Below are 21,534 nucleotides of genomic sequence, written 5' to 3'. Positions count from 1 at the left end.
GCTAGATTGGAAATACCCATATGCTGATAAAGTACAAGTTTTTTTTTAATTCGGGCTTTAACAATCTTTACCAAAATCCGTTCCACGTATTCAAAAAAAATGAAATTCTGTAAAAAAATTACTCTTCCAGCCACTTTTGAAGAAAAACAGTCGAAAATTTCCCACTGTGCGCGGGAACAATTATTCAATGCCGATTTCGACCATCCCGACCTTCTATTTTATGTACGGGTCCCCTGTGAGAGGTCTGACAAATGATCACCTTCGATCAGTAGTTTTTTAGTTAATGTATATAATCATGAAGAAAAAAAATCGCCCAAATTTTTGTTTTAGTTGATCGCACTTTAGATCTAGGTGTGCGATGTAATCTAGTATGTCATTGGCCTGTAGCATATTTTGTGTCTCAGGGGCGTAGCGGGGGCAGGAGAACATTATGTGTTCCGTGTTTTCCCTTATTCCTATGCACCGCGAACAGTATGGGGAGTCATTATGCCGAAATTTGTTTCGATAACCACGATAAAGACCGTGGCCCGATAGAAACTAGGTTAGCTGAAAACTACACTCTCCGTGAGACCTATTAAGCCTTTTTCAACGTTGGGGATGAGCTTGTGGGTCCACCTCCCTTCTTCTGAGACGTTCCATCGTTTATGCCAGATTACCATAGAACGACTCCTTTCTTCTGCAGCTGTTTTCTTTCGCGTTAGACCATCGTTTTTCTCGGACAGGTGATTATATTTTTTCTTTTCAACTCTTGTGCGAGAAAGTCTACTGGGACCAGTCCAGTGCACTTAAGCGATACATGGTTGTTAGTTTCTGTGCATAACATTTTACCTTCATTACTCGGAGCAGCATAAATAAAACTGAGCTGACCACCCTAAAGTAAAGGATTCTTCTACTATGTTTAGGACCGCCGTTATTAGACATAATTCTAGACAGACATGCTTAAACATTCGAAGCCTTTTCGGAAGTATACTCAATGTGGGTCCTGAAATTTAGTCGATTATAAATCATAACGGCCAGATATTTAATTGCAGGCTTGGAAGTGATGGATTCGGACCCTACGCTAAATCTTATCGTTTCTACGGCTTCCATGCTGATTATTAGAACTGCCTCTGATTTCTAATCCGCGAGGCTTAAATTCCTATACGTTAGCCACTTTTTTATACTCCTCATAGTCTCGCTAGCTTTACTCTCAATCTCCTGGATATGCTTCGCTACAACCACCACTGCAATATCATCTTCGCATTCAACTATCTTTGTAGAGGGGACATATCGATACGCAGGATGCCGTCATACATTCGATACCAAAGCAGCGGTCCGAGATGTCCTGACGCTGTATTCCTCAGAGCCCCTATCGCTCCAGTACTTTAGCTTGCAGTGTGATATATAGCTCCTAATTATTCTTATGATATATCTTGGAGCTCCCATTTTAATGAGCATTTCCATTATGCGCTGCCAGCTCGAGGTATTAAAGGCGTTCTTTACGTCCAACGTTGTTACCGCGCAGTACTCAGTTTCCCTCCGCGCAACGTTTGCCATCGATGGCCTCTTTGGTAATGCGTCTATGGTCGACCGGGAGCTCCTTGAGAAGTGAATTTGTTCATTCGTTGAAATGAAGGAATCTACAAAAGCACTATTAATTGTATATCTACTTCTAGGGAAATTTTTGTAATTGGCGCAACCTTGATCAAAAGAGTCTCTTAAGCAAGCTAAGAGCCTTATTATACTCAAGTGTAAATTAAGCGTAGATCAGGAACAATTCCAGCCCGTCTTGTTATTTAATTGCAAAAGCTCGTAAAAAAAATCGCATATAAAAGGAAATATTGAAACCTAAAGAAAAGAGGCGTTGAATTTTGTGAAACTTTTATTATCTTCACATTGACTGGCTTCCGTTTCAGTTTCTAGAACACGGTACGACGATATTGAAGTGCGTACATACATATGTACATATTTTTTAATAAGCAAGCTTACCTTTGAAATGTGTGCTGTTATTTTAAGCATACATACTTACATCCATAAATACCACATTTATACGTACATATGTACATATGTATAAACATGTTTTAGCTTCAATTAACAAGAAAAGATTTTCAAGAGACTTTTGCTGTCATTGCTCAGCATCCTTGTATCCCTTAGATTTACCAACATAAGCTTGCAGCAACATGTGTACATACTTATGTATGTATACTTAACTGCTCTTCATAGATGAGTAGTACATTCATCACGTGTCACAATTTAAGAAAGCAAAAATTTTAATAAAATTAAATGTACTTATGCACATACATAGCTACCTACATACATACAAACGTGCTTATGCATGTATTCATTATACAAAACAAAAATGTGTCAAAAAGGTCCTTAACTTCAGTCGCGGAAAAAATTACACAGGTTGAAATCGCTATTTAACTCACGGACATTGACTTTTTCGTAAGCATAAGTATTTACATACATACATACATATTTATGCCGATAAATTGTGTACAAACATACATACATATTTGGCACCACTAAACTCAAGAACGTTTTATTTCTTTTGTGTAATGCTGTAGAAAGATTGCCAAATGGCTTAAACGGGTTTTCAAGAAGTACAATATAAGTGTATGTATCAACTTGCACTTTATACGAGCGTACAATTGCAATTTATGGCCGAGTGTTCTTTGGCTTAACACATCAGTTTTGGGCTTTGAGTTAAATACAAAAACTAAGTGACAAAAAGCGTTTTGTCGTCTTCTTTATTGCCGCTATAACAGGCTAAGTGATTTTGGCCGAATATACACTGCCGGCAAAAAGTAGTGGGACAGATGCTTTTCTTACAATATATGCAACAATTTTTATTGTAATATTTTTCCGACAATTTTTTATAAAAATTTGGTTCATTCCACAACAAAACACATAAAAATATAACTTTGTGCGAAACTAGCGAAAATTCAACTAATTTTCATGCACATTTTCAACTTTTTTTAATACAATTTTTTAGAATTTTTTTCGGTATGCAGATTTGTAGCCCAATCCATTTTATTGTAACAAAATAGAAATTCTAAGTAGCTACGAATTTTTGGCAATTTTTTTCTCGCAGTCTCTTCCATACAAACAATTTTTTCGAAAATACTTTATATGGAAAAAATGCAAACCACCTTCAACAAAAAAATTCTCAAAAATCAATGCGATTTTTGACTACTACTACTACGAACTCCTTCCGAAAATCTGATTAAAAAGTTGAAAATTTGCTGAATTTTCGCGAGTTTTGCACAAAGTTCTTCTTTAACAAAAACCGTGTAAATCTAAGTTTAAATGTGCAATATTAAGAAAAATCAACAAACTTTGGTAAAAATTTCGAGCTTTTTAATTAGATTTTTTAGAAATATTTTGAGTGTGCAGTGTTGTAGGCCTCTCAATTTTAGTATAAAAATGCGCAAGTTTAAAGAAGCTTAGACTCACCGTTGATTTTTGGTCATTTGTGGACGATGCCAGTCATTTTCTTCCATATGAAGTATGTTCGACGATTTTTTTATGTGGAGAAAATAAGGAGCACCTTGAACAAATTAAAATTGAATGGGCTACAACACTGCATCCTCAAAATATTACTAAAAAAAAAATTTTTAATTTAAAAAGTAATAAAGTAAATAGTCAAATTTTGTTAATAAGTGCCGTAAAGCTGAAAGCTGGAGTGGTGATTATTATTTTCCAATGTAAATTAAGGGTGAAAACGGATTTAAAGGTTACGCAGAGGTACTATTTTCAGTCATTACGACGCTTAAGACGTCTTGTGAATATCCTAATTATTTTTACAATACTGTGTTATCTGTTGCACACTTCAAACACGGTACACACCCTGCAGAAAAAAATTATCAATTGATAAAAAATAACTAGCTTATAGTTAGCTTTTTGTGGGATTTCGATAAATACCTCACTTTTAACTTAAATTGAGTTGTAAAGTCATGAAGGAGACATGCAGACGTTATCGGGAATTTGTTTTCTTTACAAGTTTCTATTTAACAAATGTCTTACAAAAATACACCTTTTTCTGAACTTCTCAGAAGCCTTTTCGAATTCAGGACAAATAAAATGAAGGTCGAAATTTTATATTTTAATATTTTGGCGTTTTGTCTGACGGAATTCTAATATGGGACCACCTAGAGCAGAATATGTAAACAAATAAAGAAATAATCAGCCTTATCATGAGTTTTTTTTCCCCGAACCGTTTCGCTTTTCACTTTTGGTTTCCATGGTTTTACTATGGGAGAATGACATCCCAGTGGCAAAAGTAGTAATGCATTCCATGCGTGATACATAATCGAATGTATTTCTTATGAGTTTTAAATACAATTATTGTTTAATATGTAATCAGCATTCTAATGTACTCAAAATGTCCCAAAAATTTCATATTAAATCACATTAATTTCTCGATACTAGGTAATGCAAAATTGAATGCCCCACTTTTCTTAGGACATCGCCCTGGGGAAAAAATGCATTTTCGATTGTGAAAAGGGTTGTTTTACTGATTATTTTTTCGATTACTATACATTACATTTTCCACTGGGAAATTTCGGGTAAATTTTTTTTTCTCAGGCGAAACTCAGGATAAGGCAGAATATGTAATTTAAATGAAGTAAATAAATAATCATATAAAAATTTAAAAAGTTGTTCCTTCTTATTGATATACATATTATGTCCAAAAGTAGTTAGTTACAAGTTAGTTGAAACCTAATGCAGAAATAACCAGTTCTCGCTTTTCTGCGGACAAAGTTACAACAAGCAGACAGCTGGGTGGTTAAAGGTTAGCTACAAGCTAACACAAAATAATTTTCCAAGGCAATATAATGTCCTTGTCCTTTTCCGTGAACCACTTCCGCTATGCATAGTTCTGTGCATACATGCATGTGGTTGTATGTGCATATACATACATATGTATGTGTATGAGTACGATGTTCTGCGGCCTTCGACTTTCTTCGATGTGCGTAACAACGAGACCGTGGGAAGCAATAAGCCAGTTCTAGGCCATTTCCATGGTCAAATAAATACGGTTGTGTTATGAGGCTTACTGTCATTTAATTGGGCATAGTAATGCGCTTTATATTTGTACATACTTAGATATACATAAGTGTGTACAAGTATCTACTTGGGTATTATATGTCTGTATGCACTTATTGCCTAATTATTATTATTTTTATTTCTTTGCAGTTACTACATCAACTATTTTACAAAAGCAATGCAGCTGGAGGATCCACGTTCGCGTTATAAGCAATTGCAGAATGAACGCTGCTCCAACGAATCCATAGCAATGCAGGTAAAATAAATGCTTGCATATATGTATGTATGTATGTAACGAGTAGCTATGTATTCCTTTATGTACAGTAGTTTGTATGTATGTATTACTCGATTTGATTTCACTATGCGCTTTATTTTGTAAATTATCCTTTTCGCCGCTACCGGTTCACCCTGTATGTGTTTTTGTACAAATTTATTTGTACAGCCAGTACAGCATGGCTCACCCTATCATGTGTATCCAAGCAACAATTTGCCTGCAGTGCGTGCTTTTCAGGCGGGCCCTGGCACAAACACAAGTTTGCATAATATGTCCTCCAGTCCTTTGCTGTCTTCTCGTGGGAATTTGGTGAGTTTCTAAACAACAGCTATGCACTTAACGTGTATTATTATATTTTATGATTAACATTTGTTAAAATATATACCTACTTTGCATTGCAGGAAATGTCGCCGTTGCCATTGCCACGCTCCTCTTTGACGCAAACTCCACGCTTGGGCAATATGTCACGCCGTTCAACCATACAGGAGACTTCCTTTACAAATCCCATCGAAACAGATGCGGTGGTAAATAAAATACAGAATATATTTCCAACCGCCAGCGAGGATCATATACGTCTGCTACTTAAAAAGTAAGTCCGTGGCGAATATTTTGAAAATCGCTAAAAAAAAACAATGTTTCATTGTACTAATCACACTAATCTTTCGCTTTTACACGCTTACCGCCGCGTCGTTTGCAAAACTTTCTGTGCTGTTAACCTCCACTACCGCTATCACACTAAACTCACACACACACACACATGCACTGTCTGTCTATAAATGTAAAAAAAAAAATAAAAATACTAACAATTTCCACTAAACGCTATCGTATTGTATTTTTACACTCACACAAATGCTAACACACACAATGCACAGGTATTACAATCGTGAAGCTGTCGTCATAAGCGCTTTGCAAGTGGAAAAGCATCCGGTCACCATGCCTGGCCCATATGTAACACCGCCTGCCCAACGCCATCTCTATCACAGCAATTCCGCTTTTCATATGACACCACCGGCACGTCGCCTGGATAAGGGCATAGCGGCACGCAACGTTGGGCCCTTTGCTGGTCTCAATGGTAGCGCTGGTGTTAGCTGTACTTCGCGCACAGCCAGTCCCATACCGGGTGGCGGTCGTTTTGGTAGTGTCACAAGCGTGCATGGTGGCGTTGGGGGCGGTTATGGGGGAGGTGGTGGTGGTGGTGGTTATATGGCTGCAGCTGCTGCCGCAGCTATGCCGTTCCATCAGGGTTCGCCACGTTTCGAACAATGGCGCAGTTCTCCGAAGCCGCACACGTCGCCAAAGATGAAATTAAGGTCCGACAATGGGTTTAGAATACCTACATATATAGTATTTCTATTAGAATAATTTGCTTTTACATGCATCAATGTTATGCGTTTTATTTTTAAAATTTCGGTTGCGCTTTTATGATTTTTTTCATTTGCTGGATGTGGTACAAGAATCCAACGCTTATATTTTTTGTACTTCTATGCTTTTGACTAGCCTTATTTCGGAAGTTTTTTTTGCCATAGAGGCTGTTAGTAACTCCTGTACTTAAATAATATTTTAGCTCATATCCAATTTTACTATTGGTATTTATGTACATATGAAGTCGACTTATACTAGACAGGACGTATGAGTGATCTATCGCTTAAATTGGAACTCCACCCTAAGCTTTTCTGGCGTTAAGCGCTGTTGAGGCTTTCAGAGCTTTATTCAGCTCAAAGCTTATGAAGTCTAAAAGTGTTCTAAAAAGCTTGGCGTGGAGTTCTACGCTTGCCGATGTGAGAATGAGCACTTCCCCATCCCTTCAGGAAAAGATTCCAACTGACAAGTCACAATGAAGCGTTGATCTAATCCACTGATGGGCACTGCCTTGCCCGCGGCCAAGAGATAGAACGGACCGATTCTGATGAGCTTATAAGTCATCTAAAATTAAAAAGCGGTGCCTCTATGCCTTTTTTGCATGTCAAACATTTAGAATTAAAAAATGAGATACCTTAAGTCCGTTCTAGGTAATGTTCTTAAAAAAAGCAAAAATTATGCTAAAAGTTACAAAATATGGCGCCAATCATTTTAAAGTACAGAACCGCGTATCAAGAAAATGCAAAACCGCGTATGTGAGGTTGCATAAATTATTTTCTAGAGAGTAAAAACACTCATATTTCAAAATGGTCCTCTTTTTTGTAAAGCAATCGCATTTCTGGCAAGTATATTTGAGGACGAATGGATAAGGCTTGAGCCAAGAGCTTCGGTGAGCAAATCCAATTTTTGGCAGTAAATGTCAGTTACGCGGTTTGGAGGAATGACGATACGCGGTTTTGTACTTTAAACGACGATATGTGTGTATACATATATAAAAGAAAAGCATGATTCTACTGTATTAGATTAAAATTAATGACAATTATTATTCAAAATGACATGGAAAATGCCATGAATCCAGGAAGCTTTTGACTTTACAACTTAGATCTACGAAATATACACATCTTGACTTTTATTTAGACTTAATAGTTTAAAAATTTTGTTTATTTTAATTACTTTATTTTCCTTTTCAACGTTTTATATTTTTATTTATTTTTAATTTTATTTTGTTTAATACTATTTATTTTATTTTTTTATTTTATTTTAAACATTTTGTTATACTTAATTTTATTTCATTTTATCTTAGTAATTTTGTTAATATTTTTTGTTAAAATGTTTTTATTTCAATTTATTAATTTTTTTAAACTTTTGATGTTTTTATTATATTTTTTTATTTTATTTCATTTATCTTTTTTTATATTTGATTAGACAGCAAGTTTTTGACTTTGCAACTTAGATCTACGCAATATAAACATCTTGACTATTAGACTTAAAAGTTTAAAAATTTTGTTTATTTTAATTACTTAATTTTCTTTTTTAACGGTTTATATTTTTATTTAATTTTAATTTTATTTTATTTAATACTATTTATTTTATTTCATTTTAAACATTTTGTTATCCTTAATTTTATTTCATTTTATTTTAGTATTTTAATATTTTTTGTTAAATTTTTTTTATTTCAATTTTTGATGTTTTTATTATATATTTTTATTTTATTTCATTTATTATTTTTTTATATTTTTATACATACATATATATATTTTATTATTTTTTATCTTATTTAATGTTTTGTTTTTTAATTTTTATTTCATTGTATCATTATTTTTATTTTTATTGAATATTTTTTTTTTATTATATTGTTTTATTGATTTTTATATTGTTTTATTGATTTTTTTTTTTATGTTATATTAATTTCATTTTATTTAATTTAGGGCAGTTCCATTTTCTTAATTCTTTGTAACACACCTTTGTGTACTCAAAGGCGAATTTTATCCAAAAAGCTCCATTTTGAAGCCTGATTTTTACTATACGCTTTCGTTTTCATAAAAATTTAGGCGTATATAATCTTCATAGGAATACTTAAAATTGTGACTGATGTAAGTAAGTACATACATATGTAGTAAAAGCTTCCATTTACAGAAAGTAGAGCTTCTATTAATTTTTTTAAATATTTTTCAACAGATTAATGAAAGGTAGGCATTTAGCAGAGGTTACTAATGAAATAGGGATAATTAAGGCATTATAAATGTATCTAATTTTCCACTTCAACATGGAATGACCCTCTAGTTTTATAATTTTAATTAAAAAAAATTTTTTTTCTTCACTTTATTATATGTATGTATGTACTGAGCCTTTACAAAAATGGTAGCTTATTATAGCTTCTATTTATTTTTTTAGTATTTTTCAACAGATTAATGATTTATTTAATTTGATTTTATATTAGTTTTTCTATGTAATTAACATATTTTTTACATGTTTTATTTTTGAGCAGAAAATTATTATTTTTTCGTATTCTCGCAACTTTAAATTCTGCAATACTTGCCATCCACCAAAAATAAAACAGATTACGCTTTCCCTTTCCTCAGATACTTGAAAACCATTTTCCCCAAAGCAGATGAAATGGTTCTCTTGGATATACTCGCCAGCTCCGATAATAATGTACAAACAGCATCAGAGAAACTCATTTCCATGGGCTATACAAAACGTGATTTTATACCACCAAAAACCACACATCGCTTCGATGCAGAGCATGCACATGCTGGGGCGGTCAAAAAGCCTGGCGATGAGACGATTATACCACTGCGCCCGAAAGAGTACACGATCGAGGAGAAGGCAGCAAGTAAATATTTTTTATACACTAAAAACTTATTTTTTTAGATGATTTTTATTTATATGTAACTCATATTTCCTTTTTTGCAGTACAAGCCCAACTGAAAGAGAAATACCCACAGACAGCTGATCGCATTATACTTATGGCTTTGGAGTCGGTCAACTACGCTGAGGATCGTGCCATACAAATTCTTCATATTGTGCAGGAGGAGGATGAGCTGTACGCCAGGAAACATGCCGCTGCTGCAATTGCGCTGACGTCAGCTGGCGGTGAAGCCGAAGTGCTTTTGGGTGCCAGTGGTATGCAAGGCACGTTGGCCGATAACAATGCAGCTGAGGATAAGTGAGTTCGATATATATTGTTTTTTTTTTTGTTTTTATTCTGATTTTGATTGGTGAGTGTTAATTTACATATGAGGAGAATATGTACCTCTGTTGTTTAATTTTTATGGATTGGTTTTTGGAGTGCGAAAAAGTGTTTTGAACTAATGCCCTCTCATCTTTCACAATAAATTTCCTGGTGTATGTTTTGTTTTCTTAATATATAGAATTCGAAGTTTTGCAATGAATTGGAAATGTATAAATAAGAAAATTACTTACAAAAAAAAATGTTTAATACATATTAATATTCGAAAAAATTATAGCCGACCCACAAGTTTTAACAATTTATTATATTGTTATTTAATCGTGGTTATTTTTTATAAAAATATAGTTAATTCTTTGACAAAACCCATGTAAATTCCGGTTTCAAACTTTGTGCGATATAAAAAAAAAAATCGACAAACTTTCGTAAAAATTTCGAGATTTCGTAAAAAGATTTTGTAGCCCATTGAATTCAAGTAGAATAAAGTACAAGTTTCAAATGGCTAAACATTACCGTTAGTTTCCTTCTAACGAATAAACACACTTTATGTTTACATATATAGAAGAAACATCTTCGACAAAAAAAAAACTAAAAAATTAACAGTAATTTTAAGCCATTAAAAAGTCGAGTTAAAAAGCTCGATATTTTTAAGTAATTTTGCTAATTTTTTTTAATATTGCACAAAGTTTGAAACTTGGATTTACACGGTTTTGTTAAAGAATGAACAATATTTGTTATAAAATAAAATAAAGTAAAATTAAATAACAAAAAAAAAATACATATATTAAAAACTATTTAATATGTGGTTCGGCTACAATTTTTTCGACCACTGTATGTATCTCAAAGATGTTATGAGGCTTTCAAACTAACTAAATTGCATTTATAATTCTTCTGTGTACATTAAACATTTCGGCAAGTGAAATTTATGCAAAATATTTATGATTTACATGCCTACATACATATTAAAAAATTAAAAGCAAAATTTGTTCACTTTCTCAAAGTTTTACGTTATTTATTTGTGAAAAATCTCATTTTATCTAATCTACGCTCGCTTTTTCGCTTTCATGTTTTTTTGTTTATTTCTTTCCCAATCAATATCCATTTAATTTACGCTAATAAATCCAAAATTATTTTTCCCCATCTAATAAATTCTTAACAAAATAAGCAGCATCATCACCGTTGTCCTCACAACATCGCCAAATACCTACAGCGACAACGTTAAAAGTCGCCATAATGCTTCTGCCAAAGATATTCCACATACAACCATATCATATTCATCACCATTAACATCATCAACAGCCACAACAACAACAACATCATCATCGTCATCGGCATCATCATCAGTACTACCGCTTTCATTAACTTCCAGCACCCTAAAATCCTCCACAAAAATCAATGCAATTCGCAACATTGGCAAAAAGGTAGCTTTTCCTTCCATTAATCTAACCACGCCCACTACGGCTACTACTCAGATAATACTCTCAAATTCGCCCACTTGCAATATTGAGCACAACGAAGAGCAACTATCAGCAGCAACATTCGCCACAAGCGATGCTGTTGATGCATTGAAAAACTCATATACAAATATAAGTTCATCAGCCACACAACCGACTCCCTCCATTTCACCGTCCGAAGCACTCAAAGAGCTTTGCATATCACATGAACCAACAGCAGCCTCAACATCGTTAACTGTGCCATCATCGCTGAGCACAGAGCCAGCTAAATATCAAACAATTACAACAAAGAGCATCCTGGCACGTTGCAATGCGTATGCCACTAGAATCCATGGATATCTGCATGGTACACCATGTAGCACCAAAACCTCGACTATAACTTCCGCTTCTACGCGTACTACCACGGCTTCTATTTTGGATAACTTGAAAGCGACACGCTTAAGCGAAAAAACCGACTCATTAAAGTACGCTGAGCTTAACTGTGAAGTGCTTGCAGAAACTATTGATCTTTTTAGAACTAATTTTCTTATTACTCTGAAAAGTTTTTATTATTTTTTGAATGTATCTATGGTTTTCAAATGTTTCATATTGTAATCTTGCCCTCGGCTAGAAATTTTAAATTTAGCATTTTTATTGCATTCTCGTGTGTTCAGCATCTCGATTTATTATTATTTTTTAATTATTTTACTTCTATTTAGTATATAGTATTTAGTTTTTGGCAATTTACTTTTCAGTTAAATTTTTATGTAAAATATTTTTGATAAGTAATAGTTCATTTCGACCAAGCCTTAACTGCAGTTTATGCCTATTGGAAAAAGGAGATTAAAACTTGAAGAGAGTGATTGCGCACAGTCAGTACAAGCCAATGAGCATGAAAAAGCAAAAAGTTAGAAAAAAAACATGCCGATGTTGAAATTCTTGGAACTTACCCCTGGGCGCTTAAATGCAGTTAGGCTTTGAGTGGAAATGGGCTATAAGAAACAATTTAAGTATTAAGTTAAAATATTTTAATTTTTCAAATAAGTAGCTGTTAATTGAATTTATTTAAACTCAAAATATTTAGTAATCTTTTAATTTCTATGTTCAGTTAACGCATAGAGAACAACTTATTGGGATCTTCAAAATATTTAAATTTGTCCCCAATCCTGGACAGTGGAAGGGAAAATACTCGCCGCTTTAAATTTTATTTTCATCTGGGCAGTCGCGACTGAAGTCGTTTGTAAGAAAGCCCTTTCTTCATGCGTGTATTCTATTGGGCAATGTCCAGTGATGATTCCAACAACCATACTGAGTTCAGGCTGTTCCAGGAGATTGAAGGTGCTGGACTTACATGTTGGCTGTATAGACCAACTTCTGTTTGCCATTACCAGGAAGTAGGTTTTAAGAATGAGGGCGTATATCCGCTTCATATCTGACCCACTGTGGCCGTGTCTTCGAACCCAAGTCATACTTGCAGTGTGCAGGCAGCTCATTTAGAATTTGTATGTATGTACATATGTCAATATTCGATAATTATGTATTTCAGAGGAAGTGAAGTACTTAGTATTATATATCTTTAGCGTCTTGATTGTCTGCGAATATGATTACTTCTGGCAGGTTAACATTAGTCCTGATTAACCACTGCGCGACTTCCTTAATACCTATCAGCTCGGCTTGAATAACTTTGCAGTGATCGGGCAATCGAGAGCATAGTTTAAGTAAAAATTCCCGGGAATAAACACCAATTTCTACTCTCTGCTCCAGACTGGAGTCGTCGGTGTATATGACAGTAGAGTCTAACTCTTCCATAAACTTCATGACTGTAGCTTCTTCCCATTTCTTTCTGTCTGGAAACTAGAATTTAGCAAGTCAGATGTCTAAAATTGTTGAGCGACAAGGCCCCCCGGCCAGAACTATAACACCGTGCGAAAAAAACCAAAAATTTTCAAAACACACGAAAAGATCAATATATTCACAAAACCTGCCCCCTAGGTGAAAGGATGGCTACGCCCTTGTATACAAAATATACGGCAGTTTGTTCTTTTAGAGCGCATACATGGTTCCATAGCACTTATTCCAGTATCTTCATTTAAGTATATTGTAACTATCAATATCTTATAAAGAGAAGTGTAAATTTTTTTTATCTAAAACTAATAAAGTTAGACGGAGGAAATTCGAGGATGTGGTAGTTAACATATTAGTCTTTGACATACATTTTTTTCAAAAATTAATATTGAAAGTTTCCAAGGATATTTAAGCATACATTTATTTAAATAAAAGGATATTTTCAATACTTATTCGTCCTGGTGCACCCAAAAGATAATTTTGTTTCTATTCTACATAACTTTTCCTTTTAATTGATACCCATATTGTTATTCTACAATGCACCGAATCTTTTGTTTATTTTTTTTATTCAATCATATTCTAGAAATTTCAAAGTCCCCTTAAAAAAAAATCCTGACGTCAGAGAGAAAAACTAAAAACGCAGTTATACTATATTTAGCCCCCAGTTTTGTGAATATTTTAATTTTTTCGTGTGTAAAATTGACTGTCGCACGGTGATATACTCGTTTTGTTGTTGTAATAGCATACAAATTCCCCTAAGTTTTTGGTTCCTTATCCTTGCAGATTTTTTTTTCCACATATCAAACTTCAAAACTTTTCAACGGAGTCTTAACTTAACCACTAAATATGAATAAAAGGTTAAATATAGAAATAAATAAAGTATAGAAATAAAGTGGAAGCCAAAGGGACAGACATAGACACTGACAAATATAAAGTTAAATCTAAATAAAAAGTCAAAGAAAAAAATTATATATGTAGATAAAGGTTGCGATAGAGATAAATATAAGATAATAAATAAATTAAAAGATAGTTATAGTGGCTGAGTGGTTAGATGTGCGTACCACCACTCCGTAGGACTTGGGTTCGTTCCCTGTTTCGAGAAATATTTAAATTAGAAAAAGTTTTTTTTCAAGCATTCGCCTCTCGGCAGGCAGTGGCAAACCTCCGAATGTATTTTTGCCTTGCAAAAGCTTATCATCAAAACTATTTGCCATTCGGAGGCGGCGTAGAATTGTAGGTCCCTGCATTTGTGTTATAACATTAGGACGCACACCACAAAGTGGAAGAGAAGTTCAGCAGAAACAAAGCAAAGGTGTGAGCGCCAAAATATTAGCTCTGATCCAGTACTCCACGAACTTACAGGATTTTACACGAACTTACAGGAAGTTACAGGAAAAATGATCCCGTACTCCAAATTCTTCAAAAATCCTGTAAATGAGAGCTATTTTTGGAGAGTTGTGTAGGGAATGAAGTTGCAAGATTTTACCCCAAGTTTTTCTTCTGGTAAAATCATGAAAAGTGTCAAGCGATAACTGGTTGACGTGTTTACAGGAAAAATGCTTTTTATGTTGCCCTACTTTTTGTTGTTATTCACTTTTTACTCTCACTTCAGAGAGTAATTTTGCTGTCAGACATTTTTACAGGATTTTACTCGAAAAGTATTGGATCAGAGCTATTATTATTCATAAAGATAAAAATGAAGTTAAAGATAAACTTAGAGATAAAGATAAGATATAGATAATGATTAAGATAAAGATAAGCACAAGGAAAATAGCAGAGATAAATATAGTAATAAAGATAAAGTTTAAGTTTCATATGAGACAGAGAAAAAGATAAGGATTAAGAGAAAGATAAATATAAAATACAAAAGTAATAGATAGAGCCTTTCTGCACATACTGTTGTTCAATATAGCATTTTATTTTAACAAAGCACATTTTAGTATAACCGTTAAATAAAAAAAAAAATGATATTTGCAATTTATGTATATTTTTAATTCTTTCTTTCAAATTATTTGCATGGTTTTACTTCCTAACTCCGCTCATCTACTCGTTAAGCATTTGATCGTATTTTTCTGTATGTGTGTTTGTGTTTATTATGTATGTATAATTAATTTTAGATTTATTTCGTTTTTTTTTATCCAATCTACGAGTTTACGGCTGAATAATATTTTTTTTATTATCATCCAATAATCACAGAGCACTACAAAAAGATTCTGTAGACAAGCTAAGTGACTTCAAACAACGTAAAGAGTTCGATTCTATCCTAGGACGCATCACTACAACTGGACATAGCGCAGAATTGGCCAAAGGTGCCGATGAGAGTCTGCTGCTGTATGTTATATACGATTTTGTAAAATTTGCATGTTCTTCAGTTCCCATTCCATTTTTTTTGTTTTTTTAGAGCTGACTATGTTACCTGGAATGGTGCGAATCCAGACATGCCACAAGGCAACAATCAAAAGCAATTGGCAAATGGTCCAGATGCTAGCAAGTTGTGTGAACGCACATATAAACCTATGGGACGTAATCCAGAGCTATGCAAGGGCGCACAAAAGGGACTAGCTAAAGGCAGTATTTATGCACAACTCGCTGCGTCTGGTAATACGAATACAGCAAATATTAAATGCAACTGAAGGGATATAAATTAATGATAAAGATACTATATCTATGATTCTAATACCATATAAAACTATAATATTTACTTTACTATTTATGTGTGCCAAATGTAGTGTAAACTCCATGTGAATACTTTCAGACGTACTATCGCAAACAATTTTAACTTGCATTTGTGTTAACTCGTCTATTTACGAAGTATTCAATCTCACTTTTATTAAATTAAATTAATTTCCACCAAGCCTTAACTGCAGCTTTTACCTATTGGAAAAAAGAGATTACAACACGAAGAGGATAATTGGTCATATTAAGTACAAGAAAACGAAAGTAAAAAAGCAAAAATTAAGAAATAAAATTTGAGGGTTATCCTATGTTAAAATTCTGGGAACTAACCTGAGATCTTAACTGCATTAAGCGTTCGGTGGAAATGAGGCATAAGCATCTAAAACAACCACAAAATGTGCGGAATATATGTACGTAATTTGAAACTAAAAATGCATTAAATTAAGAACAAAAGTAGATGGAAAATATTTAAATATATGTTGTAATTGTAAAATTGTATGTAGACCTTTAGTACTCAAGTATGTAGAGAGGAAAAGATTTCAGAAGAGCGTATATTTTTTCGAATAAATCTGTATTTTTAATAAGGAGCTGGAATTCATTGAAGTTTTACTGTGAAGATTACTTTAGATCATTTACATATATTTCATTTCCCAATGCCTTAACCGTAGTTTATGCAATTGAAAAAAATACAAGCAAACGAAGGAAACAAGTAATTTTTAGCAAAAAAAAACCGACTTTAAAAAAATATATATATATGTATGTATATATATTTCATGATCCAATGATCGGATCTAAACCAAATTAGTATGGGACCACCTCTGAGACACTCTCTTGCAAAAAGAATTATCGAAATCGGTTGACGTGGTCCAAAGTTATGCGGTAACATACATAAAAAAAAAAAAATATTCCGACGAACTGATAACCTCCTCCTTTTTTGGAAGTCGGTTAAAAAGTAAAAAGTAAGGAATAAGTCTTGCTTGATCACCTCATTTCAAAATTCTTGGAACTTAGCTCAGCTGGTAACTGCAGCCAAGCTTTTGGTGGAAATGGGCTTCAAATGTTTTTCTAAATCATAAAAAAGGTAAGTTGATTATATGGTTGTTTTGAAAAAATTCGGCAGAGGACATCAGAGCTGGATCGGCCAGCATCCTAAGTTGCATTAAACTAAAAAGCACTACACATTAGAAACCAATTAGAATTTAACGTTAGAAAACGATTAGATATCTAACATCTTTCTTGATAGGGACTAAGTCCTTTTTTTGTAGAGAATGCTATAAATCTCAAAAGTTTCTCTAATGGTCTTCTAAACTTCTACCTTCTACCGAATTTCCACTAGGCTTTGAAATTACAAAAAATTGGAGGCATTTAAAAAATGCCATGTGGAAATAAATTTAATTACCTTTTTTTAACGTAATGACACGAATATTTTTTTAAGTCAAATTTTTTCAATAAAATGTTTGCCTTTTATGCCTGGTGGTAATCCAGCGTTAGAGAAACACATTAGAATTCAAATCGTTTTCTAATCGCTTTCTAACTTAAATGTTTGTAGGATACTAAAAATGTACATATCGCTCGTTTACTTCAGTAGTGTCATAATCCTAAATATACAAATTTTGATTTGAGTATGCGGAAATTACTTCTACCTCTTCTATGTTATGTGAAAATTTCATAGCTGTATCGATTACCAGTATCTCACTAGAACAAAATATGTATTCATTTTTACTATGGGAGTATATGTAAATACAAAACTTTAAAGTCGTTTTTCTGGAGAGGGGCTTCTTTGAGTTATGACACTATTGAAGTAAATGAACGATATGAGCGAATTTAATACCTTTTATAGTGAATTAAACATTTTTCAATAAATAATAAAAGCGAACTCTAATTTGCAGGATCATTACCTATCTTAAAACAACTCAAAAACCAATCTCTTTTAGATAACTAAACTTTCTTTCATTTAGAATATTTAAAAATAACTTAATATACACATTTAAGTAAAAGAAACATGGGGTGAGCAGCCACTTATGTACTTATGTATATCTTAAACCTCATCTTCATTTAGTAACATATTTGGTATACCCTCTGTTATAGGGAAAATACGCCCCGTTTCGGGACACTCCAATTGCCCTTCAAGCACATCGATTTCGAGTAGCAAATGATGGAGTTTCTTTAACAATTCTTCATTCTCAGCAATATTCGTGGGTTGTTCGGCGGGAATGTCATCACCCAAGTCAACCTAGTGAAAATAATAATACAGTAAGTTGCAAAATTTACAATATTCTCAACCGACTTACCACTTCCGCAGCCAAACGTATTGCTGACCAATCCAGTCGAGGAAGTAACCGTTCTACGAATGTGGGATTGAATTCGCTTTCAATAATGTCTTTTTTTGCAATCTGCAAAAAAATAGCATTGAAAAAATTGTGGAAAAATTAAAAATAGTTTCCTTTCCACGACATGTTTTGATCGGTGTATACAGTATTCTAGTGGCATATGCACTGCTGCGATAAACATCTTACCGTCAACTTTAGCGGAAATCCAACCTTCACACCTTTTATGGCTTTAGATGTTAGAAAGTTATAGGTACTAAGCCTCATATTGTTCTTTTATATTAATATTATAAATTGTTAATAACAAATCGTCCACGTTCTTAAACAAATGCACTCACAGTGCTGCCATGCTGCTAAAGATTCATTAGAGAGACCCAACGGCTTTTGAAACACAGCCGGGTACACACGGTTGCATTTATCTCAATATGAAATGCAATTTGCAAATGTGAGGTAGTAAATAACTAAGTTATTTTTTTTTAGTTTTCTCCTCCATGTAGAGATTATCATTATTTATTCCAAGTATTTTTATACGTAATGTTTTTTTTTTATTTTCATACAGGCTCTGCAGCCTGTTCCAATGTTTATCAACATTAGAGCTGTAAACGTAACGAAAATTTGGATACCCGTATGTATTCGTTACTAATCCAATCAACAGCGTAAGAAAATGTTCGTTCGTACATATGCATGCATGGACATATACATACATATATACACGCAAAACACTTTAATATCAATATGAACAACAGTTTGGTTCCCGCACAATGTTGTGTTGTATTGATTCGCGTTAATGGTGCAAATAGGGAAAATGCGGGTAACGAGTTTATTGTGAGTAAAAATATGTTACTTCGAGTCAGGGGTTGTACCTGTTCCTCAGTACCGAATGCATATGGTTTGCTACATCTCTAATCAACACTCATAGTAGCAAATACTCAAACCGGATACATATCGTCGCCTCAGAAAACGGATGACGAATGTGCATTAGAATGATGTCGTTCCCACGACAGTCGGGTCTACGTAACCGGAACGACCCAGATTTATATCTGGCCAAGGACTGTCACTCCAGCAACACTCCCCAAAAAGTCTTTGGGGAATTTGTATGCTGCTACAACAACAACAACAACAACATGGGAAAATGGCAAAATCGCTTTCTGCGATGCAAATGCCCACTCTATACTTCCTGTAGTACATTCCAGATGCCAGAGAAAAAATAGGTTATCACCCTATACTTCCGGTAGTGCATTCCAGTGATTTTCGGTAGTGCATTCCAGTGGAAGTTTTTGATCTGTCCCTGTTCTGACATTCATCATTCCTAAATTCGCCTTCTTTGCAACCAATCTGTTGAATTTCTTTAGTAATTTGTTTAAAAAAAGCGCTTTAAAATATACTTTAGTGTGTTATTAATACCTGATTCGAATTTTGTGCACTTATATTGCTTTAAAAATTAAAATTCAGACTTTTGTGCCGGAAAATGGAGGATATATTTCATTGGTGTCGTGAGGGAAACTCGATACAAGTGCGTCTGTGGCTGGAAGATACGGGCAATGATATGAATTTGGGGTAAGAAAACAAAAGTATATACATAGGGTATTTAAAGAAATTTCTCATAAACCTTCTTGGACAAAGTACCAATAATCTCAGCGCTTGGCAAATATTGCGCAAGGCTGAATCCGAAATGATGAGTGACGTCATGACGAATTCTTGATTGCTTTGAAAATCTGTATAAACATTTGCATATCAAAAAGCGCAACAACAAAAACGTATCCAGTGGCAGATGGTGAGATGTGTAACCTTCGCCTGATTCAAGAGAATTTAAATACACATACATGCCTACATATGTATTTATGCATATACATTATACCAGAGAACGTTCTTTGATTATACACATATCTAATGCTTGTATGTGAAGCGCAGAATTAAAATTAAATATGTAAAAACAGTTCGAAAATTTTTAATATTGCAAATCCTTAATTTTTAATAGAACTTACAATTCTAATAGCTGGCGTACATAGTGCTTTTTGAAGCCACAATGTTCAACCAAAGAGTTTTGCAAAATGAAATCTTTCGAATGAAGCCAATTAACCTAGCGGGGCTCATTAGCTTCCGGTCCCATCATCGTCTGATGTCACAATGTATTCCCTAAAAGTCTGTTTTTGATTGTTACTACTGCTTAAATAATAATAAACATTTCCTGGTCATCATTATTTTAGTGATGATCATGGCTTCAGTCCTCTTCACTGGTGCGCCAAAGAGGGTCACACAAAATTAGTAGAAACTCTAATACAACGTGGAGCACGCGTTAATGCCACCAACATGGGCGATGATATTCCGCTACATCTGGCTGCGGCACATGGACATCGGGACATTGTGCAATTGGTGAGTTCGATTGCATATTAAACATTTCTTTTTCCCAATTATAATTCGCTACATATTTTATCCATTTAGCTAATTCGCGAGCGCTCTGATGTCAATGCTGTAAACGAGCACGGCAATACACCACTGCATTATGCTTGCTTTTGGGGCTATGATATGATTTGCGAAGACTTAGTAAATGCTGGCGCACTCGTTTCCATCGCCAACAAGGATAATGATACACCATTGGATAAGGCAAAGGCTGGCTTGTCAAAGCGTTTGCACGACTTAGCTGAACGTAACGGTCATGATATTAAAAAGATAAGCTTTAAGGAGCAAAGTTGGTTGGGTACAAAAACCCGTTCACGCGATGCTACACTCTCCCGTTTTAAGGGTATCAATTTGGGCGAATTAGATTTACACACGAAAATCGCAGTAACACCATCTGGCGAGACTTGGCGTGGACGTTGGCAAAAAAATGATGTTATTGCAAAGGTAATGGCGACATACTTGCAACAACAGTATATAATAAGTTTAAATATAATACTTTCTGTTTTAATTACAGATCTTAGCCGTTCGCCAGTGCACTGCACGTATATCGCGTGATTTCAATGAAGAGTTTCCTAAGCTCCGCATTTTCTCACATCCAAATATACTGCCAATAATTGGTGCTTGCAATCAGCCGCCAAATCTAATTACAATTAGCCAAGTAAGTGGAGTACATATAGCTGAAATGTTTAAATTGTTTTTGAATGCACGTAAATTGGTACTACCATATATTTTTATAAAGTTTTATAAAGCACCCCTAAAAATCCCATCAAGCTACGCACACGCATGCCCCCTTATATGTATGTATGCATATGTATTGATCATTTTTATACCGTGTTCACATAAATTTTTAAATAATTCCCATGTGTACATACATATATGTATACATACCTGCTCATCTCATAACTCTGCCTGACTAAGTTTACTTTGATATCATAGTTTGTACATAATCACAGTTATTGGAACTAAAGCAGACCCATCGTAACCAAAGAAATTTTGGTTTTT

General features: G+C 34.0%; 3 protein-coding genes across 6 annotated transcripts in view; 2 read left to right on the top strand and 1 right to left on the bottom strand.

Moving 5' to 3' along the window:
- LOC118745996 overlaps positions 1-16,399 on the top strand; it is a 39,607-nt gene extending 23,208 nt beyond the window's left edge. The window contains exons 2-10 of one of the 3 annotated variants that reach the window (XM_036479709.1): positions 5,179-5,284; positions 5,471-5,611; positions 5,704-5,891; positions 6,175-6,612; positions 9,244-9,497; positions 9,578-9,830; positions 11,020-11,769; positions 15,326-15,460; positions 15,531-16,399. In XM_036479709.1, the coding sequence (XP_036335602.1) occupies positions 5,179-5,284; positions 5,471-5,611; positions 5,704-5,891; positions 6,175-6,612; positions 9,244-9,497; positions 9,578-9,830; positions 11,020-11,769; positions 15,326-15,460; positions 15,531-15,762 (2,497 nt within the window). In that variant the 3' untranslated portion in view covers positions 15,763-16,399. The remainder of the gene's footprint in view (positions 1-5,178; positions 5,285-5,470; positions 5,612-5,703; positions 5,892-6,174; positions 6,613-9,243; positions 9,498-9,577; positions 9,831-11,019; positions 11,770-15,325; positions 15,461-15,530) is intronic. The other 2 variants (XM_036479711.1, XM_036479710.1) reach the window with 2 other exon arrangements.
- Positions 16,400-17,685: 1,286 nt separating this feature from the next.
- Positions 17,686-18,488, bottom strand: LOC118746009 (multifunctional methyltransferase subunit TRM112-like protein). Its single transcript, XM_036479727.1, has 3 exons — positions 18,322-18,488; positions 18,097-18,198; positions 17,686-18,038 (listed from the first exon to the last, which is right to left on the bottom strand). The coding sequence occupies exons 1-3, from the start codon at positions 18,397-18,399 to the stop codon at positions 17,844-17,846; spliced, it is 375 nt and encodes a 124-aa protein (XP_036335620.1). The 5' UTR covers positions 18,400-18,488; the 3' UTR covers positions 17,686-17,843.
- Positions 18,489-19,415: 927 nt separating this feature from the next.
- The window catches only part of LOC118746001 (integrin-linked protein kinase-like), a 263,182-nt gene continuing 261,063 nt past the window's right edge, over positions 19,416-21,534 (top strand). The window contains exons 1-4 of one of the 2 annotated variants that reach the window (XM_036479717.1): positions 19,416-19,689; positions 20,340-20,505; positions 20,575-20,976; positions 21,047-21,190. In XM_036479717.1, coding sequence (XP_036335610.1) covers positions 19,601-19,689; positions 20,340-20,505; positions 20,575-20,976; positions 21,047-21,190 — 801 coding nt within the window. In that variant the 5' untranslated portion in view covers positions 19,416-19,600. The remainder of the gene's footprint in view (positions 19,690-20,339; positions 20,506-20,574; positions 20,977-21,046; positions 21,191-21,534) is intronic. The other variant, XM_036479716.1, reaches the window with a different exon arrangement.

The sequence above is a fragment of the Rhagoletis pomonella genome, unplaced genomic scaffold, assembly GCF_013731165.1.
Source record: "Rhagoletis pomonella isolate Grant_MI unplaced genomic scaffold, Rhpom_1.0 Rhpom_scaffold_00010, whole genome shotgun sequence".
NCBI lineage: Eukaryota > Metazoa > Arthropoda > Insecta > Diptera > Tephritidae > Rhagoletis > Rhagoletis pomonella.
Note: the sequence above shows the minus strand (reverse complement) of the source record. Positions and strands in the feature narration are given on the sequence as shown.

Coding starts and splice junctions, on each gene's coding strand:
- LOC118746009 (XM_036479727.1), bottom strand. CDS start 18,399: ATGAGGCTTAGTACCTATAACTTTCTAACATCTAAAGCCATAAAAGGT. Junction 18,199..18,321: donor GATTTCCGCTAAAGTTGACG/GTAAGATGTTTA, acceptor ATTTTTTTGCAG/ATTGCAAAAAAAGACATTAT. Junction 18,039..18,096: donor TACGTTTGGCTGCGGAAGTG/GTAAGTCGGTTG, acceptor TATTTTCACTAG/GTTGACTTGGGTGATGACAT.